Raw genomic sequence first — 24,458 nt, forward strand, 5'->3', positions numbered from 1 at the left:
TGTGTGCGCATGCTAGTTTTGAGGAGGAAGAAGATCGTAGTGTACCAATTCGTCAAACGATACCCAGTGTGCAACTTCAGGGGAAAATGCCTGAAGCTTCTGTGAAACAGTCCCTGATAATATAGCTATAATAAGAAGCCATCACTATTCGCCAAAGGGCACTTTCTCCCTTATCTCTTCTTTGTCCCCACACTCCACAACCCCCATTACCCAAGGGTGAAACAGTCATTCTTCCCCTGCTTTCTTGCACATGCAAGGCCCCCTCCAGAATCCAGAGGGGCACTTTCATAGGCGACAAGTCATTACTCCTTACTGAATATAAAGTAAAATTCATTTTTCTCTATTTTCCATGAGAAAGGGAAGGAAATTAAGCAGGAGAGATGCACAATGCCTTTAAGAATGGTAGATTCAAGGTCAAAGCCTGCTATAATTGAGTTAAAAAATAATAAATGAAAATAGCCGTGAGCAAAATAATGCCTGCTTTGCAGAATACGGTCTAGCTAGAAGTCTTCATTAAACGTTCTGGTGCACACAATGTGTTAACTATGTGTTCGCGTGCTTGAGATGCTGTGAGATATCCTGTAGCTCATAAATACCGAAAAGGGACAGTTGCCATAGTAACTAAGTGCTATTTAATGAATACCAAAGAACTGAAGCTCATAGGATAGTCTTAAATTGCCAGAACGTGAGTTACTGCCACTGCTGTGAGCTTGCAAGTTAACTTACATGCCATCCCCCCCAATATGATTTTTAACAAGTTGGCCAATTTGACGGGTCTCCGTGTTGACCACACGAGGCCACAAGATTCTCTCTTGACATCACATGAAAATCCTACTCCTGATTTCTTCCCCTTGACTCTAAGTACCAAAATATTTTACAGAAATGAGCCAAACATTTAGATAAAGAATGTGTCCTTAAATTTGAATCTTTGACCCAAGGAGTGAAGCGTTAGGACACATATCTCTGTCACAACCAATAGACACTGGCTCAAGGAGCCATCAAGCTGAACACAGCAGACTCTTTTTACTTCTGAAAAAGGTGGATGCTCCATATGCACCAAATGCAGGTTGTTTTCATTGTGCAATGACACAGAAGAGCTACTGCAGTTGATTTTTGCAGGCACTTTTTGTAGGCTGGTAACATCGTAGGTCATCTTTCATTAGGATGTCCAAACCTTCTCTACAGACTCCCACTCCCAATTCTCTCTCACCATTCATCCCACATGTCAGATTTCTCATCCTGGAATCATCTGGCTTTACACAGGTTTTTAAAAAAAAGAATAAAGGGGGCAGGGCTGCATTGCTTTTTCTTGGCTCTGGTCGCCCTCGGGTTTTTAAGGTTACAGATTGTGTTGCAAGCAGACTTACTTCTACATGCCATTAATAAATAATGAGAATTTAGAAAAAGGGGGAAACATCTATGTACCATGAAGCCAAAAATCATTAGCAAACACATCCATTCTCCAGAGGCTGGCTCGTTCTCGCATAACCAGCACCTCAAATGGCCCTGTTGGGTCTCAGTGTGGGCTGTGGGTGCCCCCTTCAGGCTCTGGGGTGAAATGCATGCTGCTCTCATTTGAGATACTAACGAGTCAGCCGGGCAGTTGTTTTGGTTAAAACGTTTCGGGAAACTTCAAAGGAACATTGTGGCCCAGCTGTGTTGGTGTGGCCAGACGGAAAGCCCTCACATCACCAGCCTTCACCTAATATCAAAACCAGGCAGGTAAAATAAAAGACAGTGCCGTTCAAGAAAAAAAAAAACAAAAAAACATAGATATATTCATTGTATTCATTTGATTAAATGATGCTTTTGCACCAGATGAGCTCTGTTTAAAATTGCCTCTGTCTGTAATAAACAAAATTAAAACTGGAGAGAGGCACCCCATGACCTCCTCACCTTCCTGCTTCCTTCCACAGCCTGAACTTGTTCTCTCACGTAATCCCCGGCCTTAACTCCTTCCTCCCAGACCTTTGGTTTATCTTGCCTTCATGTTTAGTCTTGACATTCAGGGACAGAAGCCCCACTGACTGTCCTCTCCAATGTGGTCCTATGCCAACGACGGTGTGAAGGTGAGAATGATCTTTGAACTTCAGTGGCATCTTGCTTCCGCCTCTCCTGTGATATTCTTAACACAGTCCTTCTAAGATGGAGAGTATTTGACATTATATCTCCACTCCTCTCCTCTCCTCTCCTCTCTTCTCCTCCCCTTCCCTCCCCTCCCCTCCTCTCCTCCCCTCTTCTGCCCTTGTCAGCTTCCTAAAGGTGGGGCCTGGCTCTCACAGAGTGTGGACCCTTAGGTCCTGCCCATGGTGGTGCCCCCCATGACGAGTGACCCCATGAATGAAGGAGCACAGGAATGCAACTCTATTTGCTTCATTTTCTTCTCTATAACAGCTGCTTAACAAGTTAGTTCTTCCCCAACCTCAAAAACGAAGAAGACACAGAGAAAATAAGACCAGTGGAGCAGTTCTTCCTCCTCTCCTGGGAAAAATCCTTTCGACTCACATTCACCTTGATTCATTCTTTCAGCAATCATTTATTGACAACTTGCAATAAGTTAAAAGCATAAGGTGAGGAAATGCTATTCTTCTTTACTTTTCCTCTCACTGTAATTGCTGCTGAATATAATATTTCCAACTTTCCTTCATGCCATTTCTTTATTTTTCACCAGCCTCATTAAAATATAATGGACATATAACAAGGGGTCAATTTAAGTTGATTTGATAAACCTACATAGGGCAAAATCAGTACCAGAAAGCATTAGCTAACACCACCATCATGTCACAAAATCACCATTTCTTTTTTTGTGGTGAGCACATTTAAGATCTGCTCTCTTAGAAACTTTAAGTATATGATGCGCTTGTTGCCATTTCTTAGTCACGTGACTCCTACATGCAGTGTGGAAGGCTGGCTCCTTCTCGCTCACCCGTTCAACATTGTGCTTCTACTCTGTGCTGAACTGGGCCAGGTCCTGAAGATGTAGAATCAGTTAAAACATAGAACTAGAGCATAATTCCCTGCTCCCTAAGTGTGAGCTGTGTGCAGTGACTTCCTTCTAAAAAGTACCATCTGGAAAGGGAGAAAACGAGTGATTTGTATAATGGAGAAAGCCGAGAAGCTCTATGTCAGCCAGCTGATCCAGATCAACGTCAGCGGTGATAAGTCATGTTGACAGCATGTATCCATGGGAGGATGGGATGACAATGGCACTACGTCTCTGGTCTTCCTCCCCAAACCCATAACCCCAGGCTGATCATGAGGAAGATATCAGAAGAATTGTAACAGAGAGACATTCCACAACATGCCTGACCAGGACTCCTCAAAACTTTCAAGGTCATCAAAAACAAAGAAAGTTAGAGAAACTCACAGACCATTGGAGCCTAGAGAAATATGATGACTGAATGTTGTGTGGTGTCCTGGATAGGATCCTGATCAGGAAAAAGAATATTAGGTAAAAACTAAGGAAATCTTGGGGCATCTGGGTGGCTTAGTCAGTTAAGCCACCGACTCTTGGTTTCAGCTCAGGTTATGATCTCAGTGTCGTGAGATCCAGCCCCTGGGACTGGCTTCACGCTCAGCTCAGAGTCGGCTTGAGATTCTCTCCCCTTCCCTCTCTTCCTTCCCTTCTGCTCCTCCCCACTGCGGGTGCTCGCACTCTCTCTCCCTATCTCTAAAATAAATAAAATAAAATACCCCTAAGGAAATCTCATTAAAGCATGGACTCTAGTTAATAGTAACATATCAATATTGGTTTATTAATTATAAAAAAATCTACCATAGGAATAATAATGGAAACTGACTGTGGATTATATGGAACTCTCTGTACTATCTTTGCAATTTTTCTGTAAATCTAAAAATATTCTGAAATAAAAGATTTATTTTAAAAACTGGATTTGACTTCAAGAATGCTAATGAAGGAGGAAGACAGTGAGTAAAGCCCGTGGTCCGCTCTGGGAAGCAGCTGTGCAGTGGTCGGCGGCGCTGAGTCTGCAAGGTGGGAAGAGACAGACTCTCATAGCAAAGATGGGGCAGTGGCAAAGGTGGGGGGAAGCTCCGGGTGGTGGACGGGCAATTAGAGAAGGTTAAAAATATTGTCGTGACTCAGAAAGGTCCTTGTGGAGGTCATCAGCATAAATTTTGGTCAGGAACAGCCAGCCCAGATGAGCAACTTTCTCATAACAAGCAGGCCGAGAATAGAGAAAGCTAGAGCTATGATCGACCTAGATAAGGAATCCACAGTTTCCCCAAAATTCTCTCTTTTGATAGGAAGCATGATAAATGCACTTTCTTCCTGTTCAAATATTCTTCCAGATTCATTATTCTATGAACCCTCCTCTCCAATTGCCCCTTCTCTCCTGTTTCCCACATTCTGCAGTTTTCACACTGAAAAATATCAATCATGATAGTGCAAAACGTTCTGAGGGTGGCTTAGAGAAAATTCTTAAATTAAAGGGTTGAAGAAGCAAGATGCAGAAGAAGTTCAAAGAAATCCAAAGGGGGCTGGATCCTTTCAATATAACCTGCCAAGGAAAGATACATATTTCTCCACTTTTCAAAAGGACAGTAAAAAGGAAAAGAAAAACAAAGAGGTCTCCCATTTTTTAAAAGAATCTGAGGGTCAGAGAAATAGAAGCCTCTGGTTCATCGGCCTCTTGGACACCTCAGGCAAACAGCTGAGAACACCTAAAAATGAAGATGGACAGCAGAGAATGACAGCAGCTCACATAGATAGACAGGAAGTAATCAGGACAATACATATCTTGTCTCTGGGGAACACTTTCTTAGTTTATAACACATTTTCACACACACTGTTTCATGTGATTCTAACAAAAACCCGATGAGGTGGGCATAACAGTTATTAATAATCTCACTTTACATATGAAAGGGAGGCTACTCAGAGACCATAACTGACCTGCCTGGGTTCCCAGCTCAGCACGGATGGAGCTCTGCTGTTTTCCTTTAGCCTCGGCCTAGGCAGGCACCGCACACAGATGTAGGTAAAGAAGACATAGTGCTTGTGACTAAATGTCAATGCGTATCTTTATCCCAGAGACACATATGTGAAAATGTAAATATTTAGTTTTCTGCTATCATGACTGCTATCATTTTCTGCTATCATGACTTCTTCACTTAAGAAATACTAGAGAATTGAGAAGAGAGAGAGACAGAAAGAAACTTAAACGCAGAGAAACTTGTCAGTTTGACCTTAAGTTAGTTCTTCTTGGATGGGAAATGAGGGACATGAAGCAGGTAATAGATAGAGCCGACAAAATAAGAAGTAAACATCTGGATCGTTACGTGCTCTTTTGCAATAACTGAGTAAGAAAGGAAGGGCAAGACAAAGTTACAGAAATCAGCAACTCAAACTTGTGCAAAAGCACTCCAAATTTATATCATCTAAAAACATGACTCAAAGATTCATAATCACAGCCTATAAATATCCCCCAAGCAACAATATATGTGGAAATAAAGTAAGTGAATTATTCACACCCGTAGGTTCGGGTCATTTCTCTTTGTCCAGTTGTCTAAGGAAGACAATGCTTTACCCCTGAGCTGGTGTCATCCCTCACAAATGAAAACAGCCAAGGAGACTCAAGGTGGATCCTGCCACGGATGCCAGGTGTAGGGTTAAAAAGAGGAACCACAGGGAACGGCCTCCCATGGCTCTTCACGCTATTGGGAATGAGGCTGGATCACTCTATTGGCCATTTTTATTTCTCCCTCACCTTGAAAAGGAATAATAGAGAATAGAATCAAATCCAAAAAATCTTTCTGTGACTGGCCCACTTGATTGGAAGAAAATACAGACCACGAATAAGCACATACAGTATAAAGTGCTCTGCTCTGGTGTCAGGAAATAGCATGGTGCTAAATCTCATGAAAAACATAAAAGTTGGCAAAGTCAAAGACACTGTTCACGGACGCCATTGTGCTATGGTTTTCCCATTGCCGTAAGGGGGAATCCTATTTGTCTTACCTTGTAAGTCACGTTTCAGATACCAAAGCATTTTTTAAAACCACTGAGAACTGGGGTGCCTGGGTGGCTCAGTTGGTTAAGCAACTGCCTTCGGCTCAGGTCATGATCCCGGAGTCCCGCATCAGGCTCCCTGCTCAGCAGGGAGTCTGCTTCTCCCTCTGACCCTCCTCCCTCTCTGTCTCTCATTCTCTCTCTCGCAAATAAATAAAATCTTAAAAAAAAATTTTTTTTTAAATAAAAAATAAAACCACTGAGAACTGTGCAAATGCAAATGGTTGCTAATTATTATCATTATTGGGACTCTCCCAGATGCAATGCTTCAAAAACACCATTTTTCACAAATATTTCTTCTGTGTGATCGTTTTCTCCCTTTTGAAATTTTTGAGGTTTCCTGATTAAGAATCATCATTTCCTTAAGCCACAAATCATTTCAAAAGATCTATCTGTCCCAGTACTTGGGGGCAGCCTAAATTGTTTGAATCACAGCAGAAATGATGCGGGGCGGGCCCCTGCTGGGTGTACAATAGCGTGAGTGCAGTGATATTTAAAATATCAGGAACTCTAAACACAGCATGTTCAATGCATCCACAGACTAATCCAAATCCAAGCAATTTTATTTTTCCTTTGTCTTCCCAAGGACAGTTTTTCTAGTCTAGTAGAGGAGCTGCCCCAAATTTGGTTTTATTTGTCTTCATTTCTTCTGCATGGAAAGATGCCTAGATGATTTGACCACCAGATATTTAGTCCTTAAATAAGCAATAGTTCCTTTTTTTTTTTTTAAGATTTTATTTATTTATTTATTGGAGAGCAAGCAAGAGAGAAACAGCATGAGAGAGGAGAGGGTCAGAGGGAGAAGCAGGCTCCCCGCTGAGCCGGGAGCCCGATGTGGGGCTCGATCCCAGGACCCTGGGATCATGACCTGAGCCGAAGGCAGTCGCTTAACCAACTGAGCCACCCAGGCGCCCAGCAATAGTTCCTTGTTAACATCATAACGCAGACCTTGAGTTGTGCCTTGTTGGCATCTTAGAACCATGTACTGCGCTGCATGACTGTAAGCCAGCAACAGGCTGGTACACGGTCCCACTAATGCTTTGCAACGACCGTGGACTGCCCACGACGTGAATGGCTGCCTGAACTGGGACAATGAATGCCCAGACAGTGTTAAACCACAAAAGACAAGCATTTTCTATGGGAGTATCCGGGGCTTAGTTTTAAGCTCATAGCAGTGGTAGCCCTAGTGCTTCTCCGTCTTCTGTTCCCCAGAGGTAGCCCAGGAGCATTTCAATTGCCTCTGGGCCTTTGTGACAAAAGCACCTTCAAGAAACTATAGATTTTCGCTTAGTACAATAATAAACCTAGTAGACCTGGAATAAATGCCTATTCAGTGGAGGTAGAAAGTTTTATGCATCCCTATCTACACATGTATGCACGCGCACACACACGCCCCCACAGACGACATGAAAGCATGTGGGCTTTTCTCCAGTACAGATGTAAAGGTTATGGAAGACACAAATTGGGATGCAGATGTTGTCTGTGCTAATGTCTTATAAGGAGAAATCACCAGAGCTTCAGCTTCTATTCAACGCTTTCCTGAGTTGGTGGAAATTGCCAAATCTGCAATATTAACATAGAATTATGGAAATCGGAAACAAAAAGCTGGAGTCTACTGGGAATGCTAAGCTCAAGAGGAACTCAACTGTAAAATTTGGCTAACTAAAAGTGACATCCTTTGTGCTGGAATTTTTCTATCTGAAAGCTTTAAAAAGGCTATAATTATTTTGAGTTTTCAAGTCAGCCCTTCTCAAACTAAGCCTCCTATTTTCTTTTAAAGATTTTATTTATTTATTCATGAGAGACAGAGAGAGAGAAGGCAGAGGGAGAAGCAGGCTCCCAAGGAGCAGAGAGCCCGATGCGGGACTCGATCCCAGGACTCTGGGATCATGACCTGAGCCGAAGGCAGACGCTTAACCATCTGAGCCACCCAGGCGCCCTAAGCCTCTTATTTTCTTCATTGCTCTCTATACCTTTCCTCCAAGCGAACTCCAGTGTCTGCCAAGCTTACCACTGAAGTGGTAAATTCATACTGGTTTTACACACAAATGCATCTCCAGGGAGTGGTAAGCAACACAACTTTTGTATCCTCTATGCCAAGGAAAACAAAGGAATGTCTGTATATCAAAACTCTTATCTTGGGGCACCTGGGTGGCTCAGTCGGTTAAGAGTCTGCCTTCAGCTCAGGTCGTGATCTCGGGGTCCTGGGATCAAGCCATGTCAGGCTCCCTGCTCAGCAGGGAGTCTACTTCTCCCTCTTCCTCTGCCCCTCCCCCTCACTCGTTCTCTCTCTCTCTCTCTCTGTGTTTCTCGAATAAATAAATAAAATATTAAAAAAAAACCCTCTTATCTTGTTCACAGGCTCAAAATATATGGTAAATAAATCACCTAATAAGAAGTGTCTGATTGAGGCCAATAAATAATTTCTTTGCAAGTTAGTGCTTTTTCTCCATGGAGAAGCTAAGGAATACAAGAACTTAGACTTACCTGGTGGCTTTTGGGTCCCAAATCACAATGTCTGCATCTGCTCCCACAGCTATTCTTCCTTTTCTTGGATAGAGATTAAAGACCTTAGCTGCATTTGTGCTGGTAACTGCCACAAACCGGTTTTCGTCCATCTTACCACCATGCTGTAAAACAATTCAAGAAAGAAAATGCATGTATTTTAATGACCATGTACTTAAACATCTCCTATCAATAAAAGGGCAAGACTTGTATCTCTTAGAATCAAACAGAACCACACCTAATTTCTTATATTGTGGAGCCAAACACCTCTGTGGATGCTGCTAAGTCTTATATCATAATGATAATGATGGGGATGATGGGGTAACACAAGCCTGAAGACAACTTTTCACAAACCTAAGCTTAACCCCCACCCGTCACTAATTTTTTCCATCCTTCCCAGAATCATACAGACAACAGCGAAACGTTGGCAATAGTATTTTCAATTTTTGTTTAGAGTTTACTACCACCACCTACTACATTTATGATCTAGCTTATTTACTATAGACCTGAGATTTATGAGATGATCATGTAGACAACAGGTAAAATATTATAGAGTTAAAATAAGACAGACCTTTAAATCAGATGACAAGACTTTTAGAAAGAGGAAAAATCAACTCAAGAGATTAAATTTTGTGCTATTGAAATGTACATGAACCAATAATCATGGACAGTCTATTAAAAGAGATTTTAATATGGACAAGCTTTGGATAAATGTGGTCTCTCTAAAACCATATGATTCGTTTTTTTTAATGTTGAGAGTTTATCCTTATGTACATTTATATGGTTAGGAGTATCCTTAAGGTTTATTTAATTCTCAATGTGTCCATGTCTCACAAAATGATTAAGAATCACATCCTGAGAGTAATATTCCCATGAGTAAACCATCTCAATGTTTCATAAAATAACATAGTTTCTGTACATTATTAAGAAATATTCAATTTTTAAAAAATTTTATTTATTTATTTATTTTTTTATTCTTATGTTAATCCCCATATATTACATCATTAGTTTTAGATGAAGTGTTCCATGATTCATTGTTTGCGCATAACACCCAGTGCTCCATGCAGAACGTGCTCTCCTCAGTACCCACCACCAGGCTAACCCATCCTCCCCGCCCCTCTAGAACCCTCAGTTTGTTTTTCAGAGTCCATCATCTCTCATGGTTCGTCTACCCCTCCGATTTCCCCTGCTTCATTCTTCCCCTCCCGCTACCTTCTTCTTCTTCTTTTTTTTTTCTTAACATATATTGCATTATTTGTTTCAGAGGTACAGATCTGATCAATTATTTTAAAGTCATTTATACACTTGATATATTATGAAAGTTTGCCGTAATGAACAGACTCTTATAATAGCACAAGTTCAGAGAAAAAGGTTGAACTTTTATCAAGAAAATCCAGGCAAAGAGGAAGAGGAATCATCTGGGATGATTAGAGTTAGGGTAGAGGTACAAAGGGCTGAAAGGATGATTAGCAGAAGATAGGGCTATGGAGATGTTTTGAAGATCCTTACATGTAAATTGATTGTTCAAATATCATCCTATAAGTAATGGAGAATATTAAAGGGTTTTAAAGAAGAAAGTAGCATGAATAGTCCTTTGGTTTTGGAAGGCAGCACTGGTGCTAGAGGATAGATAGCACAGGCATATAGCATAGGCAAGTGAGAGCCTGGTAGTAAGGGCACCAGCTGCGAGACTACTGCAATGGTCCAAACAAGAGCAGGATTCAAACTAGAGTAGTAAACATGAAGATGGAAATAAGGAGACATGTTAGAAATCCAACTGACAAGAACTGGTAAATAATTGGAGTTAGAAAGAAAGGTATGTGGAGGGGATTCTGAGGTGTGAGATAATGTCATCTAAGGGAGGGTAATATGTCATCTAAGGGAGGATTTCTGAGAAATGGATGATAATGACATGAAAATGGTGGCCCCAGGTATAACCAGGCAAGTCTCCCCACTGATTGTACAGCTACACATGTCAAGTGGAGGGACAGGTGAACATATGAACATTTAGCCACCTGATTCTCCTCCATGCTCAGGGAGATATTTTTAAATCATGGACATTTAAAAGATTTCTTTTTCTAGACTTTGGATTATTATTTATGTGACTTTATACAGCCGTTTCAAAAATATGATATTCAAAGATCCTCAAAAAGGGACATCTACAAAAATTTCATGAAAAGGAGATATGAACATAATAAAAATCCTTCCTGTATTTTCAATCATTCCAAGTATTTACACTAGTGATACATGAGGAACTGGGATTCAAAAATAAGAAATCAGGTAGAAGGGCTATAACATTTCATAGACTTAGAGAGGAAACCTCTTGGTACCCAATCTAAATTTACCCCCTAATGTCTGTATAATGATGCAATGCATCTTCTAAACTCAATTATGCAGAGATCAAAATGATTTTTTACTATTATCCTGGAGGATGGGGTGACAATGGTCATAGTGTTGCAGTCCCAGTCTCCACTCTAATAAAAACAATCAAAAAGCTTTTCTATGAAGGTTTGTGGTACTCTGATCCTGAAATGAGCCAGATCCTGGCTAAAGAGTTAAGCAAAACAAGCTGGATGCTGTGAAACTCACCACGCCTTTTTCCCATATTACTGACATCCGGTCCTCAACACCGTTCACCCCATTGGGAATCTTAGTGAAATCGTCCTTCCCCAGAGCTTTCTGGCAAGTGTTGAAAGTGCAGTGGTCAGTTCCTGTTGTGGTTAGATCACCACTGAAATAGAACACACAAGAGTGTGGGATGAGTAGATAAAAGACGTCAGAAGGAAACTACCAGAACCTTTCCTGTTCTTCTGATGCCCTTCTCAACTGAAAGTCAGAAAACTGCAATGGACAATGAGTGGCTTTTTCAAGTATATATTTCAGCCATACCCATCTCTATTTTAGAAAGCACTTTTGCGGGCACCTGGGTGGCTCAGTTGGTTAAGCAACTGCCTTCGGCTCAGGTCATGATCCTGGAGTCCCGGGATCGAGTCCCGCATCGGGCTCCCTGCTCGGCGGGGAGTCTGCTTCTCCCTCTGACCCTCCTCCCTCTCATGTTCTCTGTCTCTCATTCTCTCTGTCTCAAATAAATAAATAAAATCTTTTAAAAAAAGAAAGCACTTTTGGAAAATAATACTCTGATAAGAAGTGTGATGCAGGATCATACTCATGTCAGAAAAACTGGTTCTAGGCTCCATCACTTGCTGGTTCTATGATTATGAGTTTGTCCAATGCTCAGTTTTATCTAGAAATTGATGACGGTATGTACTCGGTGATAATTATTTTAGGATCACTGGCAAAAATGTAAGTGAAAAATCTTTGTGAGTAGAGCACTACACAAAGATGAACCTCAGTGGACCCACATGAACAGAGGCAGCCCCTGGCCAAATGGCAACATTGTGATGACAGAGACGTGACATTGGCTGAGGATGTTCATGTCACCAGCGACAGATAGCCCTGCTTTGAATTGTGAATAATCTTGGAGATGTAGACATGTGAAGGAGGAAGGAGGCCGAAAGAAAAAGGTAAATGAACTCTTGAATGTTGTGAAAAACTCTTTAACTTGGGTCTAGTACCTGAATGGGGAGCGCTGGGGTGTCCATGAATGGTGTATTTCTCAAGAAAAGTAATCATAACTTCCCAGACAGAAGCATCTCTGAAAATGGTTTGGATGGCTGTTCATGGGGATAACCTCTCTGAGGGCAGGATTTTTGCCTTTCACCCCTACAGTGGCTCTGCCCTAGATCATAACCTGTTGGATATATACAGGCGCATCTGCCTCTTGGCTTATAACAGCATAGAAAAATATTCAAGAATATGTGAATGATAAAAACAAAACATAATGAAGAGACCGGGTTCTAGGCAATAAGTGACAGAAAAGATGAGGAAAAAATTAGGAGAGTAAAATTTTAGTAAAAACTATCTGATTTCTCTGTGTCCAGGAGAGATTTTGACACCATACCATAATTAAGTCCCTGTTTTTTTGGTCTCAGGTGAGGGACTCCCCACGGCCTATGATGTCAAGTAGAACAGAACACTGGAGGTCAATGGAAGGTCAGATGATAAGACAAGATGTCCTATGCTCAAACCCGAGACTCACATAATACCTCATTTTGGCAAAACCCTTCACAATCATCTGCTAAATTATTACTTAGCCAATAGATTCATGAGGAAGTGAGGTGTTGAAGGGTCCGGTCGCAGGGGTGGCCCCATAACGTGGTGGGCTGCGTGGCGCCACTCTTTATGCCAGTAGTGAGTGCCATCTGTGCCGAGACTTGCTGCGATGGGTTCTCCATAGACCACTTTCCCTGGAAATTTCAAAGGAAGCATTCAGTCCCTTAATTTGCTCTCAAGAGAACCATCTGACAAACACATAAATATTAGTCTTCTCTGTGCTAGCAAAATATGATAGGAATCCCAGACTATAAGTTACCTTTTGTGGGCAGGCTTTAAAAATGAAAACTACGGGGCGCCTGGGTGGCTCAGTCATTAAGCGTCTGCCTTCGGCTCAGGTCATGATCCCAGGGTCCTGGGATCGAGCCCCGCATCGGGCTCCCTGCTCGGCGGGAAGCCTGCTTCTCCCTCTCCCACTCCCCCTGCTTGTGTTCCCTCTCTCGCTGTGTCTCTCTCTGTCAAATAAATAAATAAAATCTTAAATAAATAAATAATGAAAACTACTGCTTAGTGAGCATTTACTATGTTCCGGCGTAGTGCATGCCGTGGTAGGTGATCGTACCCACTCACTGATACTAGGCTTGACCACATGGCTTACTTTGGCCAATTAAATACGAATGGAAGGAACATGTGCTGTTTCCAAGCAGAAGCTGTTATAGCCACAATGAGTTTTCCTTCTGTCCTTAGACTATCACAGGCTGCTTCTTCAGTTGTGTCTCAGGATGAAGAGAATATGGAACAGAGTTAGACCAACCCATGATGGACGTGACTATGAACGAGAAATAAATCGCTGTACTTGGAAACCATTGATATTTCAGATTCATCTGTTACTGCAGCATAGTCTAGCAAATGCTGGCTGATATGTGTGCCCTTCTCAAGAAATTATCTCAAAAACCCTACCAGGCAAATGCTATTATTATCCCCATTAAAAGATGAAAATCAAGTTGATGGGGTTAAATAACTTCTGTACAGGTGCATTACATGCACTCAACATAACATAGATGGAGTTGGGGAAGTAGGATCTGAATCCAGGCATTTTTGACGCCAGCCCTAAATTCTATGCAACATTACCCTTCTGACAATTACCACACGGCCATATGGCATTCAACCACAGCATATCTCTGTTACAAATCGACTGAGAATCTCTTCATACCCTTAAGGAAAAAACAAAAACAAAAACCGAAAAACACAAAACTCCTCCAAAAACCCATGTTAAATAAAAGAACACTCAGATAATAAAATTGTAGCCAGAAATGCACATTTTAAAAATCATGCAAATGAGGCCATCAAAGAGCACACAATGTTAGAAAAGCAAAAAGTGCATAGTGAATTTGAATTTAAAATCAGAATCCTCTCTCTGATTAGCATTTGTTGGGATAATAGATACTGGCATTGGCATTGAGCTGATCATCCCCAAGCAGTCACAGAGGTGAACACAGAGTAAGGGATGCCTGTACATGGAACTGGTTCACTCTGGCTAGTCCGACAGTGGATTTCAGCCAAAATCCTGATAGAGAACTGAAATTAACTCATTTCATCAGAGGATAGTGACAGTGGATGGCCACCAGCTGCCTACGTCATATTCAACTGGAATGTAGCACCCTCTCACAGATCATTTCTTCCCTAAACTAGCCACTTTCCTCTTGCAAACCACGAAACAAGGCTTACTGAAGCCTAACAAACCTAGCTTCTTAAGTAACCAAGTATCACGGTCAATAAAAGTTACCCCCCAAGAACATAGCCAATGCTAAGATCCCTCACTTTCATGTCTCTCTCTCTCTCTCTCTCTCTCACACACACACACACACACACTGAACCCCATCCCCCTTCTGTTTCTTACTGTCTTACTCCCAGAAAAGAAGAAATACCATTAATATCTTGTTCTGGTGTGTAGGACAAGAAGCAATCCTTTTTTAATATGAACTAAGAAGTAATGTACTATTTGCTGGAGAGATAGCAGGAGAGACCCCATATCTGATTTGTGGGTATGGAGAGACTTCCTATCCCAAGAGAACATACAGATAGCTGTTCAGACAATGAAAAACTCAGAGACTTGATCTGTAATCACTTTACAAGCTGCCAACTCAGGATTTTCCATGGTGCTTCATCATACAGAAAAGATTCTTGTCACATGCTCTATTCAATCATTTGGCCCATCAAGGTGAGATGGGGATACAGTTCCAAAGTTCTACAATTTTAATAGCTCTCAGGAAAAATTAAAAGTGTCAGCATCTACCAGGAGTCTGCCAGAACTGTTTTGAAACCAGACGACATGTAATCTCCTTGGAAGGCATTAGCACCTTTAAAATGTGACAGGCCACAGTTTTGGTGTATATACAACAAGCTCGTCATTAACGGGGCTATTTTCAACAGTCTCCCCATTAAGCATCTGCAAATATACTTTTAAAATTTTAAGTAAAAGTAAAAATTCCTAATTACTCTTCCCCCTATTTCACAATGGTTCTAAGACATTTTCAGAAAATAGATAGTATTCAAGAAGTAAAAGACGAGAAGGAAGACAAGGAGCCTGGGTAATCCATAAATTGGAGAATCAAACTGGATAATTCAGCATAATTGAGGGTTTATTAGATTTGGGCCAAAAATAAAGTAATAAAAATATCTAACGTATGTATAGCACTCTATAGTTGGCAAACATAGTTTGAAGGTCATGTATCTTCCTTGACCTTCACAGCAACCCCCATGCTGGTTTGACAGATAAAGGAACTGACGTTCAATGAGATGAACTAAGTTGCCCAAGTCACACAGGTAGTAAGTGATACACCAGAATTAGAACCCTAGTATTTTGATATCATATCATACATACGCATTATGTTACTAGGTAAAATGTCATTCTTCATTTCTTGGTAAAGAATGTATGTTTTTAAATGTTTAAGTCAACCACAAGCCATTTGCGGATGGGGCTGAGCAAATTCCCAATTTCACTTACTGGTTTCATTTACTACGCTTAGCAGGTTGGTAATGAAAAGTGCTATATCTGTCCTAGTCTGGTACTCTCCTGATTACATTTGAGACCAGATGGTTTCAACAACTCTCTGGAAATAGAACATCTTCATCATTAATCTCCTCCACTGTCTCAGCAAGATTCGCATTGTACCTTGTCTACCCAGATAGGGTCTCTCCTCTCTCCAGTGTTTGGCCCCAAGACAAAAAAGACTCTCTAGTCGTGATGCTATCTCCCACTTAAAGGAGTTTTTCCCTCTGAGAGATTCTAAAGATTTCCAAATAATGAAAATGTCCAACCAATCCAAACTCCTCTCTGACCAGACAACCCATTTATTAGATGAAAGCGATAGAGCAGGTGTTCACACTTTGTCTAGATTTGCTAGTAGCACCTAATCAAGTCCCAAGATCTGTTATAAAAGGCCAAAAAATGCAGACAGGCTGGCATGAGTACCCAGGAGTGCAAGCATTGGCTACCAACAGAAAGCCAAACACATCTATAAAAATAATTTTTCCTAGCTAGAAGGACAGAGTAGAACCTTCCTCGGTTCTGCTTTGGTTCAAAAATATTACATTTACAAAGAAAGGAAATGACTGAGAAGGAAAATCCAGAAGCAGCATAATAGAGATCGAACAGATTCAGGTTCAAATCCTGATTGTGCTACTTTTTAGTTAGTGACGTGTGCAAGATGACTCATTGCTCTTAGCCTCAGTTTTTCTCATCTATGAAGTGGGGTCACAATGTCTCTCTAGAGTGGCAATTTCATGAGGATCAAATAAATTAATGCATATGAAAGTACCTAGCATCTTGCGATTCTGGGTACACTTCATGTTATGGGCTGAATTGTGCCCCTTGCCAAAATTCAAATGTTAAAGTCCTTACCTCCAGTATCTCCGAATGTGACTGTATTTGGAGGGTCCTTTATAAAGGTAATTAAGTTAAAATGAGGTCATTAGGGTAAGCCCTAATCCAATATGAGTGGAGTCCTTCTAAGAAGAGGAAATTTGGATGCACACACAGAAGGAAGACAATGTGAAGACAGAGGGAGAAGACAGTTATCTACAAACCAAGGAGAGAGATCTAGAATACATCCTTCCTTCACTGCCCTCAGAAAGAACCAACTTGGGGTGCCTGGGCGGCTCGGTCGGTTAAGCGTCTGCCTTCAGCTCAGGTCATGATCCTGGGGTCCTGGGATCAAATCCTGCGTTGGGCTCCCTGCTCAGCAGGGAGCATGCTTCTCCCTCCCCTCTCCACTCATGCTCTCTCGCTATCTCTATCTCTTTCAAATAAATAAATAAAATATTTTTTTTAAAAAGGAATCAACTCTGCCAACACTTTGGTCTTCTGGTCTCCAATACTATGAGAAAATTCATTTCTGTTGTTTAAACTGTCCTGTCTGTGGTACTTTGTTACAGCAAGTATGTCCCATAAACATTAGTTTCCTTATGGTTACACAATTCTTTTTTAAAAAATGTTTTAAAATGGCCAATCTTCAACTGCTTTGCAGTTGGACATAAGGTAAATCATCTTGTTCTAAATTTAAAGGACAAAGGAGTGTTCAGATGTTCACATACAGAAAAAGGAAGTCTGAGATTCAGATCCACCTTGACTCAGCTGCATGTGAGTCCTTCCTTGGGAACAGCACTGGTTACTAAGCATCAGCTAATCATGTTTGTGATAACAAGATTTGATTTATTCTTGTTCAGCTCTCACAAGCAATGGTCAATGCAACCACACAGAGAGAGAGTGGCCCCTGTGTGGACCTTTCTGCCCATCTTTTAAAACACAAGAGGAACATGGTGGGGAGGGGGGGTGCAGGCAGAGTTTAAATAAAGTGGAAAATAAGACATCTAAAACCTCTCTGTAACAGAAGTTTATACTTTACAGCAATAAGCCTGGAAAGTAAAGCTTTTTACAGTAAGTAAAACCAAAACCAATCCACATCAAACAAATAAAAAACCGCCAACCACAATGTAGCTCAGTTCACTATAAGTTACTTGAGGATCAAAATTAACATAATTACTTTTGCAAATCCAATGCTTAACATATATTTGGTGTCCAATAATTTTGGGTTTTTTGGTGTGTGAGAGCATAAAGAAAACATTTTATTAATAAGTTCAGATGAGAGTCTTATTTATACCCTAAAGACAGGAATATGGATATAAAGTAGAGTTGAACTTTATTAAGACAAGTTAAACTGGAAACTAAAAAAAAAAAGCATTAACAATTTCAGTAATAGTTGGAAAACAAATTATAACAGATATACATCAAGTAGAGCATGAAGTAAGTTCTGAGAGAAGTCCCCACCATTTGAAATAAAGCACCAGAAACACAGTGACTCCACGTGCATGAGAGTTCTAGTGGAAGGGGAGGGAGAGGTAAATGATACATATTTGAAAGGCCATTAATAATTCCAGATGCCAATACGTGGAGAAGTGGAGGCATTGATAACCAAAATTACTCAAACCAAAATAAAAAGCGTCACTGAAGCCAGTGAAACATGTTGACACATACACTCTTTGGACAAAGACATGAGTGAACGCGGTCTGGGGCCGGGCAGATGGGGATTTCTATATATGACACAAACACAGCTGGTTTGTCCAATTTTACACGTGGGTTATGGAGTAAGGGAGGCAGATGCTGCTTCTGGAAGAAAAAAAGGATAGCATTCTAGGGGCAGCCTTCTGGCTCTCTTACCTCATTTTTGCAAAAGCGGCTTCTCACATGAAGGATGAGAACTAACCTAGTTCTAGTTACTCAATTTAGATGAACTAAGACCAGAAATAAGCATGAAATTTAAATTCCTTGCAAACTGTCAAAAGCGATTCTGATTTCAATGGCTTACACATGACATTTTTATTCTTTCTTCCTGTAACCTGCTTTTTGTTTTTATCTCAAGTACTAAAAGAAAACATCAAGGTAGGAACAACGGGGAAGCTCAGGCTTCAATTTAAAGTTGGGGACGCAATGTACATTTCTGTCTCTTTCTTCTCAGTTCACACCAAGATTTCTGAGAGATGGGCAAGACCCACAGCTGCTCTGAGAAGGAAGGAGGGCCCACAGCTGACCAGAAGTTTAGGTAGATTTTAGGAAGACAAGAAAGCAGAGGGATGGCAATAGCTTATGAAGGACAGTCATGAACATAGACAGTCCAGGAGCACGAGTAAGATGTTAAAAAAAAAAAAAAAAGAAAAATTGACTCAGCAAGAAACAGATGTGGTTGTCCGTTTCTTTTTTCTTTTTTTAATTTTAATTTTATTATTTTTTTTAAAAGATTTTATTTATTTATTTGACAGAGAGAGACACAGAGAGACACAAGCAGGGGCAGAGAGAGAGGGAGAAGCAGGCTTCCCGCCGAGCAGGGAGCCCGATGGGAGCTCGATCCCAGGACCCTGCGATCATGACCTGACCCGAAGACAGATGCTTAACGACTGAGCCACCCAGGCGCCCCTGGATGTCCGTTTCTTTCCCCAGGTTTGGGGAGTTCTCAGCTGTTCTTGCTTTAAATATACTTTTTGTCCCTTTCTCTTTCTCTTCTTCTGGAATTCCTATAATATGATATTGTTCTTTTTGTTGTTGTGTTTCATAATTCCTATAGGCTTTGTTCACTCTTTTCATTCTTTTCCCATTTTAGTCTTTCGACTGGGTAAAGGTCCTATCTTCTGGTTGTTGATTCTTTCTTGTGCATGGTCGAGTCTACTTTTGAAACTCTTGAATTCTTCAGTTCAATTACTGTATTTTTTGAACTCTGAGATTTCTGGGGTTTTGTTTGTTTGTTGATGGTTACTATTTCCTTGTCAAACTTCTCGTTTTGTTCATGCCTCTTTTTCCTAGTTTCATGTGGTTGTCTATCTGCTGCTTGTAGTCCACTAAACTCCCTTAAGGGGATTATTCTGAATTCTTTGTCTGGCAGTGCATAGGTCTTCATTTTGTTAAGGTCAGTTATTGGGGCTTGACCAGTTTCCTCTGGTGGTGTCATATTTACCTGATTTTTTTTCTGATCCTCGATTCCTTACGTTGGTGTCTGTGTGTTTGAGTAATTGGGGTTCTCTTCCAGACTTTACAGGGTTGCTTTGGCAGCAACAATCCACCAGTTGGCTCAATTTAGATTTCTGTGTGTGTCTGCTGATAATGTCTTTGGGCAGGTGGGGCCTGCTGTTATGGTGTATTTTTGGCCGAGGCAACTGTGTGAGGTCTGGGGATAGGGACGGGGGAGAGGGGGTGTGCCGCTGGCTGAGAACAGTTGGATGGGATGGCTGGCTTGGTTCCCTACCCAAGTGAGGCTGATGGGTGGGCTCCGTGGGTACCCGAAAGCTGCGGTCAGGGTCACTCGGTGGTCAGGGTACTCTCTTCAGTAGTGGGGTGGAGCTAGGACTTCGCTTCCCTGCCCTGGAGGGAAGGGCTTTTGCAGCTCGTTGTGTGAGGGCCCAAATCGAGCCTGCGTGGACACTGAATGCTCTGCCAGGGGAAGGGACTGGTTTTGCTCTGCTCTCTGTCCCAGGGCCACCCCACGGAGGGCTGGTGAATGGGCTGTGCCCCTTCCTCTGTGTTCTGGCTTCGTCTCCCGGTCAGACAGGCTGAAGGCTGTCTTCAGTGACAAGTGGGGCTATGAATTAGATTCCTTGCCCAGGCACAGGGGGAGAAGCAGCTCTAAACTGGTCAGGCTTTTTGTTTGTTGTCTTAATTCAAGCCGACCTGCACCCCAAGTTCCCTGGCCAGACAGTGCCTTTGGCTTTGCTCTGAAAACTATTGCTTCTGTCGCTCTTTTCTCGGTCTGAGAGTTGCTGGGCCACCCAGCTTCAGGTGTTCTCGCCACTTCTTCTGGCCAGATGGGGCCAGCAGACTCTCCACGGCGGGTGGGGCTTCGTTTCAGCCCCAGTGCCTGGGCAAGAGGGTGGGGGTCGCTCTGGACTCTTCTCAATTGCCCAAACAGGCTCTCTGGTCGGCAGGGGTCAGGAGCTACCCTCAGCCTTGGCTCTGAATGAATCTCCTGCCTCTGCACAGCACGGGGAGCCGTGGCCAGCCCTTCTTGTCCGATGGCGTCGGAAGGCCCTCCCACAGCAGGTGGGGCCCTGACTCAGCTCCTTGCCTGGGCATGAGCAAACCGGGCTCTAGGGTCAGCAAAACTCCTGGTTTAGGGATGTGAATCGGGCAGGTCTGCCCCCCACAGAGTCCCCTGGCCAGAGTGTGCCCCCAACTTGGTTCCGCAGATGAGCAAAGCTGCTGTCTGGGATTACTACTTGGGCAACTGCAGGTACGAACTCTCTGTCAAAATCTGTGTGCTGGTTGTCGCTGCCCTTCCCTTCTCCCCCCACAGTCAGATTCCCAGGGGGTAAGCTCTGTGGATTCCCCTGAAATCCTCACAGTGTCAGACCAGAGTAGAGGCTCCCCAAAGTGACCCACAATGCTGAGGGTGGTTGGCTCTCCCCCTGGATTCTCTTTTCCCACTGGAGGAACCAGAGGCTCAAGGGAGACCTCTACTTGTGGTTCTGCCCTGGCCTGGGGGAGGGGCAATGCGGTCAACGTGTAGTCACTTCTCTTACCCTCCTAATGCAGTCTGTCTTGGTCTCTGTGGCAGGGGGTGCTTCAGTCTCAGCCCTGTGTTCTGGGATTCTCTCAGTGTGTCTTATTCTTGAATAGATGTTAGCTGCTCCTATGAGGGGGAGCGGAATCAGGAACGACCTAAGTCACCGTCTTGGCAACATCACTCCAACCATGTGTTCTCTTTCAGTAATGATAAAAAATAACAAAATGATGATAATGTTTTAAATAAAATTTTAAATGTAAGGCCAAAAACCAAAGCCAATTAAATACAAACTTGATATCTGCATTTCCCAAATCTGTAAACCAATTTCTTCTTGAACAGAGTGGACAGGAATGGAAAAAATTGGGGCTTTGGGGCCATACTGACTTGGGCTTGAATTCCAGGTTTAGCACCTACTAGTAAGTGATCTTGGGCTTAATTTACCAAACTTTTCCAAGCCTCAATTTCATCAGTCAGAAAACTGATAAAACTTGACTTAAGCATTGTTATGACAATTTAAAAAGATAACATACATTAAAATGCACGAATGACATAATATATAGTAAAACAAGAAATGATATAAGACATATTAAAATATATGCCAGGCACATATTAAGTACTCAACAAATAATGTTGGTTGTTATATAATCATTAACCCTCATGCTGCTCTCTTCTGGGTAGATAGTTGGCAATTCAACAATGACATCAAACTTAATAGCATTGTATTGCTAGGCTACTACAATAGAGAATTAATAATTGGATCCCTTTTGTGCTTCCTGGAGCAGTGATTCTCAAACCTTAATATGCATATGAATCACCTAGGGCTCTAGTTATAAGTGCACATTCTGATTAAGTGGGTCTGGGATGGGGTCCAAGGCTCTGCATTTCTAACGAGCTCTCAGGGGACGCTGATGCTGCATTCTAGGGGACACACTCTGATGGTAAGGCCCTGATGATAGAATGGGCTGGCAAAGGTATTCACAGATAGAACGTGTGCATATCATAAATCTGTAAGGCTGAACTGTTTCTTATTTAAACATGATAACAATGAATAGATGTGTATTGCTTTTTCACGTTCTGAAATTTTGTTAGATAATAAATGAGCAAAAGGTCAGTGTGGTCCACCAGCTCTTGTCACTCTAGACTCTCCAGGGATCTGCCCTTGGGTTGGCGGTTACAGTCACCATGTGAACAGTCTGGCATTGTTTATGCCTAACCCACCCCTTACTCCCTCTGGGTTCCTGCTTGATCACATGTGAGAGTTCACATGCCAGGCGTGGGAAACCTCTTATGCCAATTTATTCTGGACCTCGGCTGCCTCTGATCATTGCACATTAGAGGGTTTTTACAAGTGTTACCACAGTAAGTGTGACTCAGCTGGAACATCTGGGTTGACATTTTAAATATTTCCTATTTACAGCCTCTTTAGAAAGGGATTTAGCAGTATCCAAAAAGTATGTATGCATTTACCTTTGAACCAGCAGTCCCACTTTTTAGGACACTACTCTGAGGATCCTTTTCTGTGGCCGGCAGAACAATGGTGCCCCAAAGACCTCCATGTCCTCATCCCCATAAGCTGTGACTATGTTCTCCTACGTGGCAAAAAGGACTTCACAGATGTGACTAAATAAAGAACCTTGAGATAGGGGCTTTATCTCGGATTAATTGCAGAAGAGAGGGACAGCAGAGGAGAGCAGAATAATGCCATGTTCTCCACCCACCCCTGCAGTTTTGGAGATGGAGCAGGGGAAATGTGACCCAAGGAATGTGGGTGGTCTCTAGAAGGTAGAAAAAGCAAGGAAAGGGATTGTCCCCCTAGAGCTTCCAGGAAAAGAACCAAGCATGGCCTACAACTTAGTTTTAGCCCAGTAAGATGTGGGTTAGACCTCTGACCTCCAGAACTGTAAGAGAATACACTTGTGCTGTCTTAAGCCGCTAAGTTTATGGCAATCTGTTTACAGTAGTGATAGAAAACAAATACACCTTTCACATAAAACAGCATATGTATAAGGCCATCACTGTGGTTTTATACGTAAGAGCTAAAGACTGAAAACAGCCCAAGTGTCCATCAGTAGGGGACTAGAACAAATACAGAGGCATACTCTGCACCCGTAGGAAAGAATGGAGAAACTCTAGACCTAACATGAGCTGACCTTTAAGACATATTTTCAAGTAGAAAGAAAAGCCAAATACAGAACACGAGATATACTACTTTACCTTTCAAGTAGGAAAGAAAGAGAAATAAGAATATGCACATATTCTTTTTTCATAAAGAGAAACACTATAAAGATAGGCCAGAAATAAATTAATAAAAATAATTACTAATGAGGTGGAGGATGAAGTTGCTAGGGAAGGAAGTAGGGTTTCTCTGAGAATACTTTTTTTTTTTAATATATAATTTTGACTTTGGGACCACGTAAATACGTTACCTATTCAAAAAATAAAATAAAATTTAAAATTTAAAATAAAATTAAAATGTCCATACTTAAGTTTAATAGTTTTCTACCCATGATTTATTCCAAAAACCTTCTCTAGACTTTTACTCTGCACCTAATGGAACTCTATCCCAGTAAAAAATTAATACCTAAGATCAACAAACTGTTTTCTGACAGGTCTGTCAAAATCGTAGCTTGATGTGGGTTAAGACTGCCCATTTCTGCTGATTTTGCTATTTCTTAAATCATATTCTGACATTATGGACCTGACTGACAGGCTGTAGGATATGGCACATGATTTACAAAGCAAATAATTATATAACAACCAATTCCATAGAGTTGGCAACAGAGCCACCTGGTGGCAGAAACTAAGACTGTAACTTTAAAATTGCAGTATTTTCTTTTTGAACTGCTGTGCTCTTTTATACTGAAATTATATTATTGGGGAAGGCGAGTGGGGAGAAGTAACCAGAAACGGTTGGTAGTAAGACCTTATGGGCTCCTGTGTAAAACTGAGTTTACTCTGAACACAAGGTTTATCGATGGATTACGTTTTTAAAATGCATTCAACTTGCACAAAATCCTTATTGAACCTTCATGCAACAAGAAGCGATTTTGACAAAATTAATGTTAGTGTTAATTAAAGACATGCCGAATCTAATTTCATAATTTTTATAACCCATATTTTAAAAAGTTCAGTCAGTTTCAGTTTAAAAAGAAAACAAAGAGCCAGGATGATTTATAAAACTATTCCTGATTTCCTGTTTTTTTTTTTAGTTTTTTTATTTATTTTTGAGAGAGAGAGAATGACAGAGAGAAAGAAAGAGAAGG

The 24,458-nt window shown here is 41.6% G+C and overlaps 1 protein-coding gene across 1 annotated transcript in view; it reads right to left on the reverse strand.

Moving 5' to 3' along the window:
• Window positions 1–24,458, reverse strand: part of DPYS (dihydropyrimidinase) — a 76,475-nt gene that overhangs the window by 31,817 nt on the left and 20,200 nt on the right. The window contains exons 5-7 of the mRNA XM_035011725.1: window positions 12,684–12,840; window positions 11,123–11,264; window positions 8,516–8,658 (exon numbers count right to left, since the gene is read on the reverse strand). Coding sequence (XP_034867616.1) covers window positions 8,516–8,658; window positions 11,123–11,264; window positions 12,684–12,840 — 442 coding nt within the window. The remainder of the gene's footprint in view (window positions 1–8,515; window positions 8,659–11,122; window positions 11,265–12,683; window positions 12,841–24,458) is intronic.

Source organism: Mirounga leonina, unplaced genomic scaffold (assembly GCF_011800145.1).
Source record: "Mirounga leonina isolate KUSES-001 unplaced genomic scaffold, KU_Mleo_1.0 Mir_165, whole genome shotgun sequence".
NCBI lineage: Eukaryota > Metazoa > Chordata > Mammalia > Carnivora > Phocidae > Mirounga > Mirounga leonina.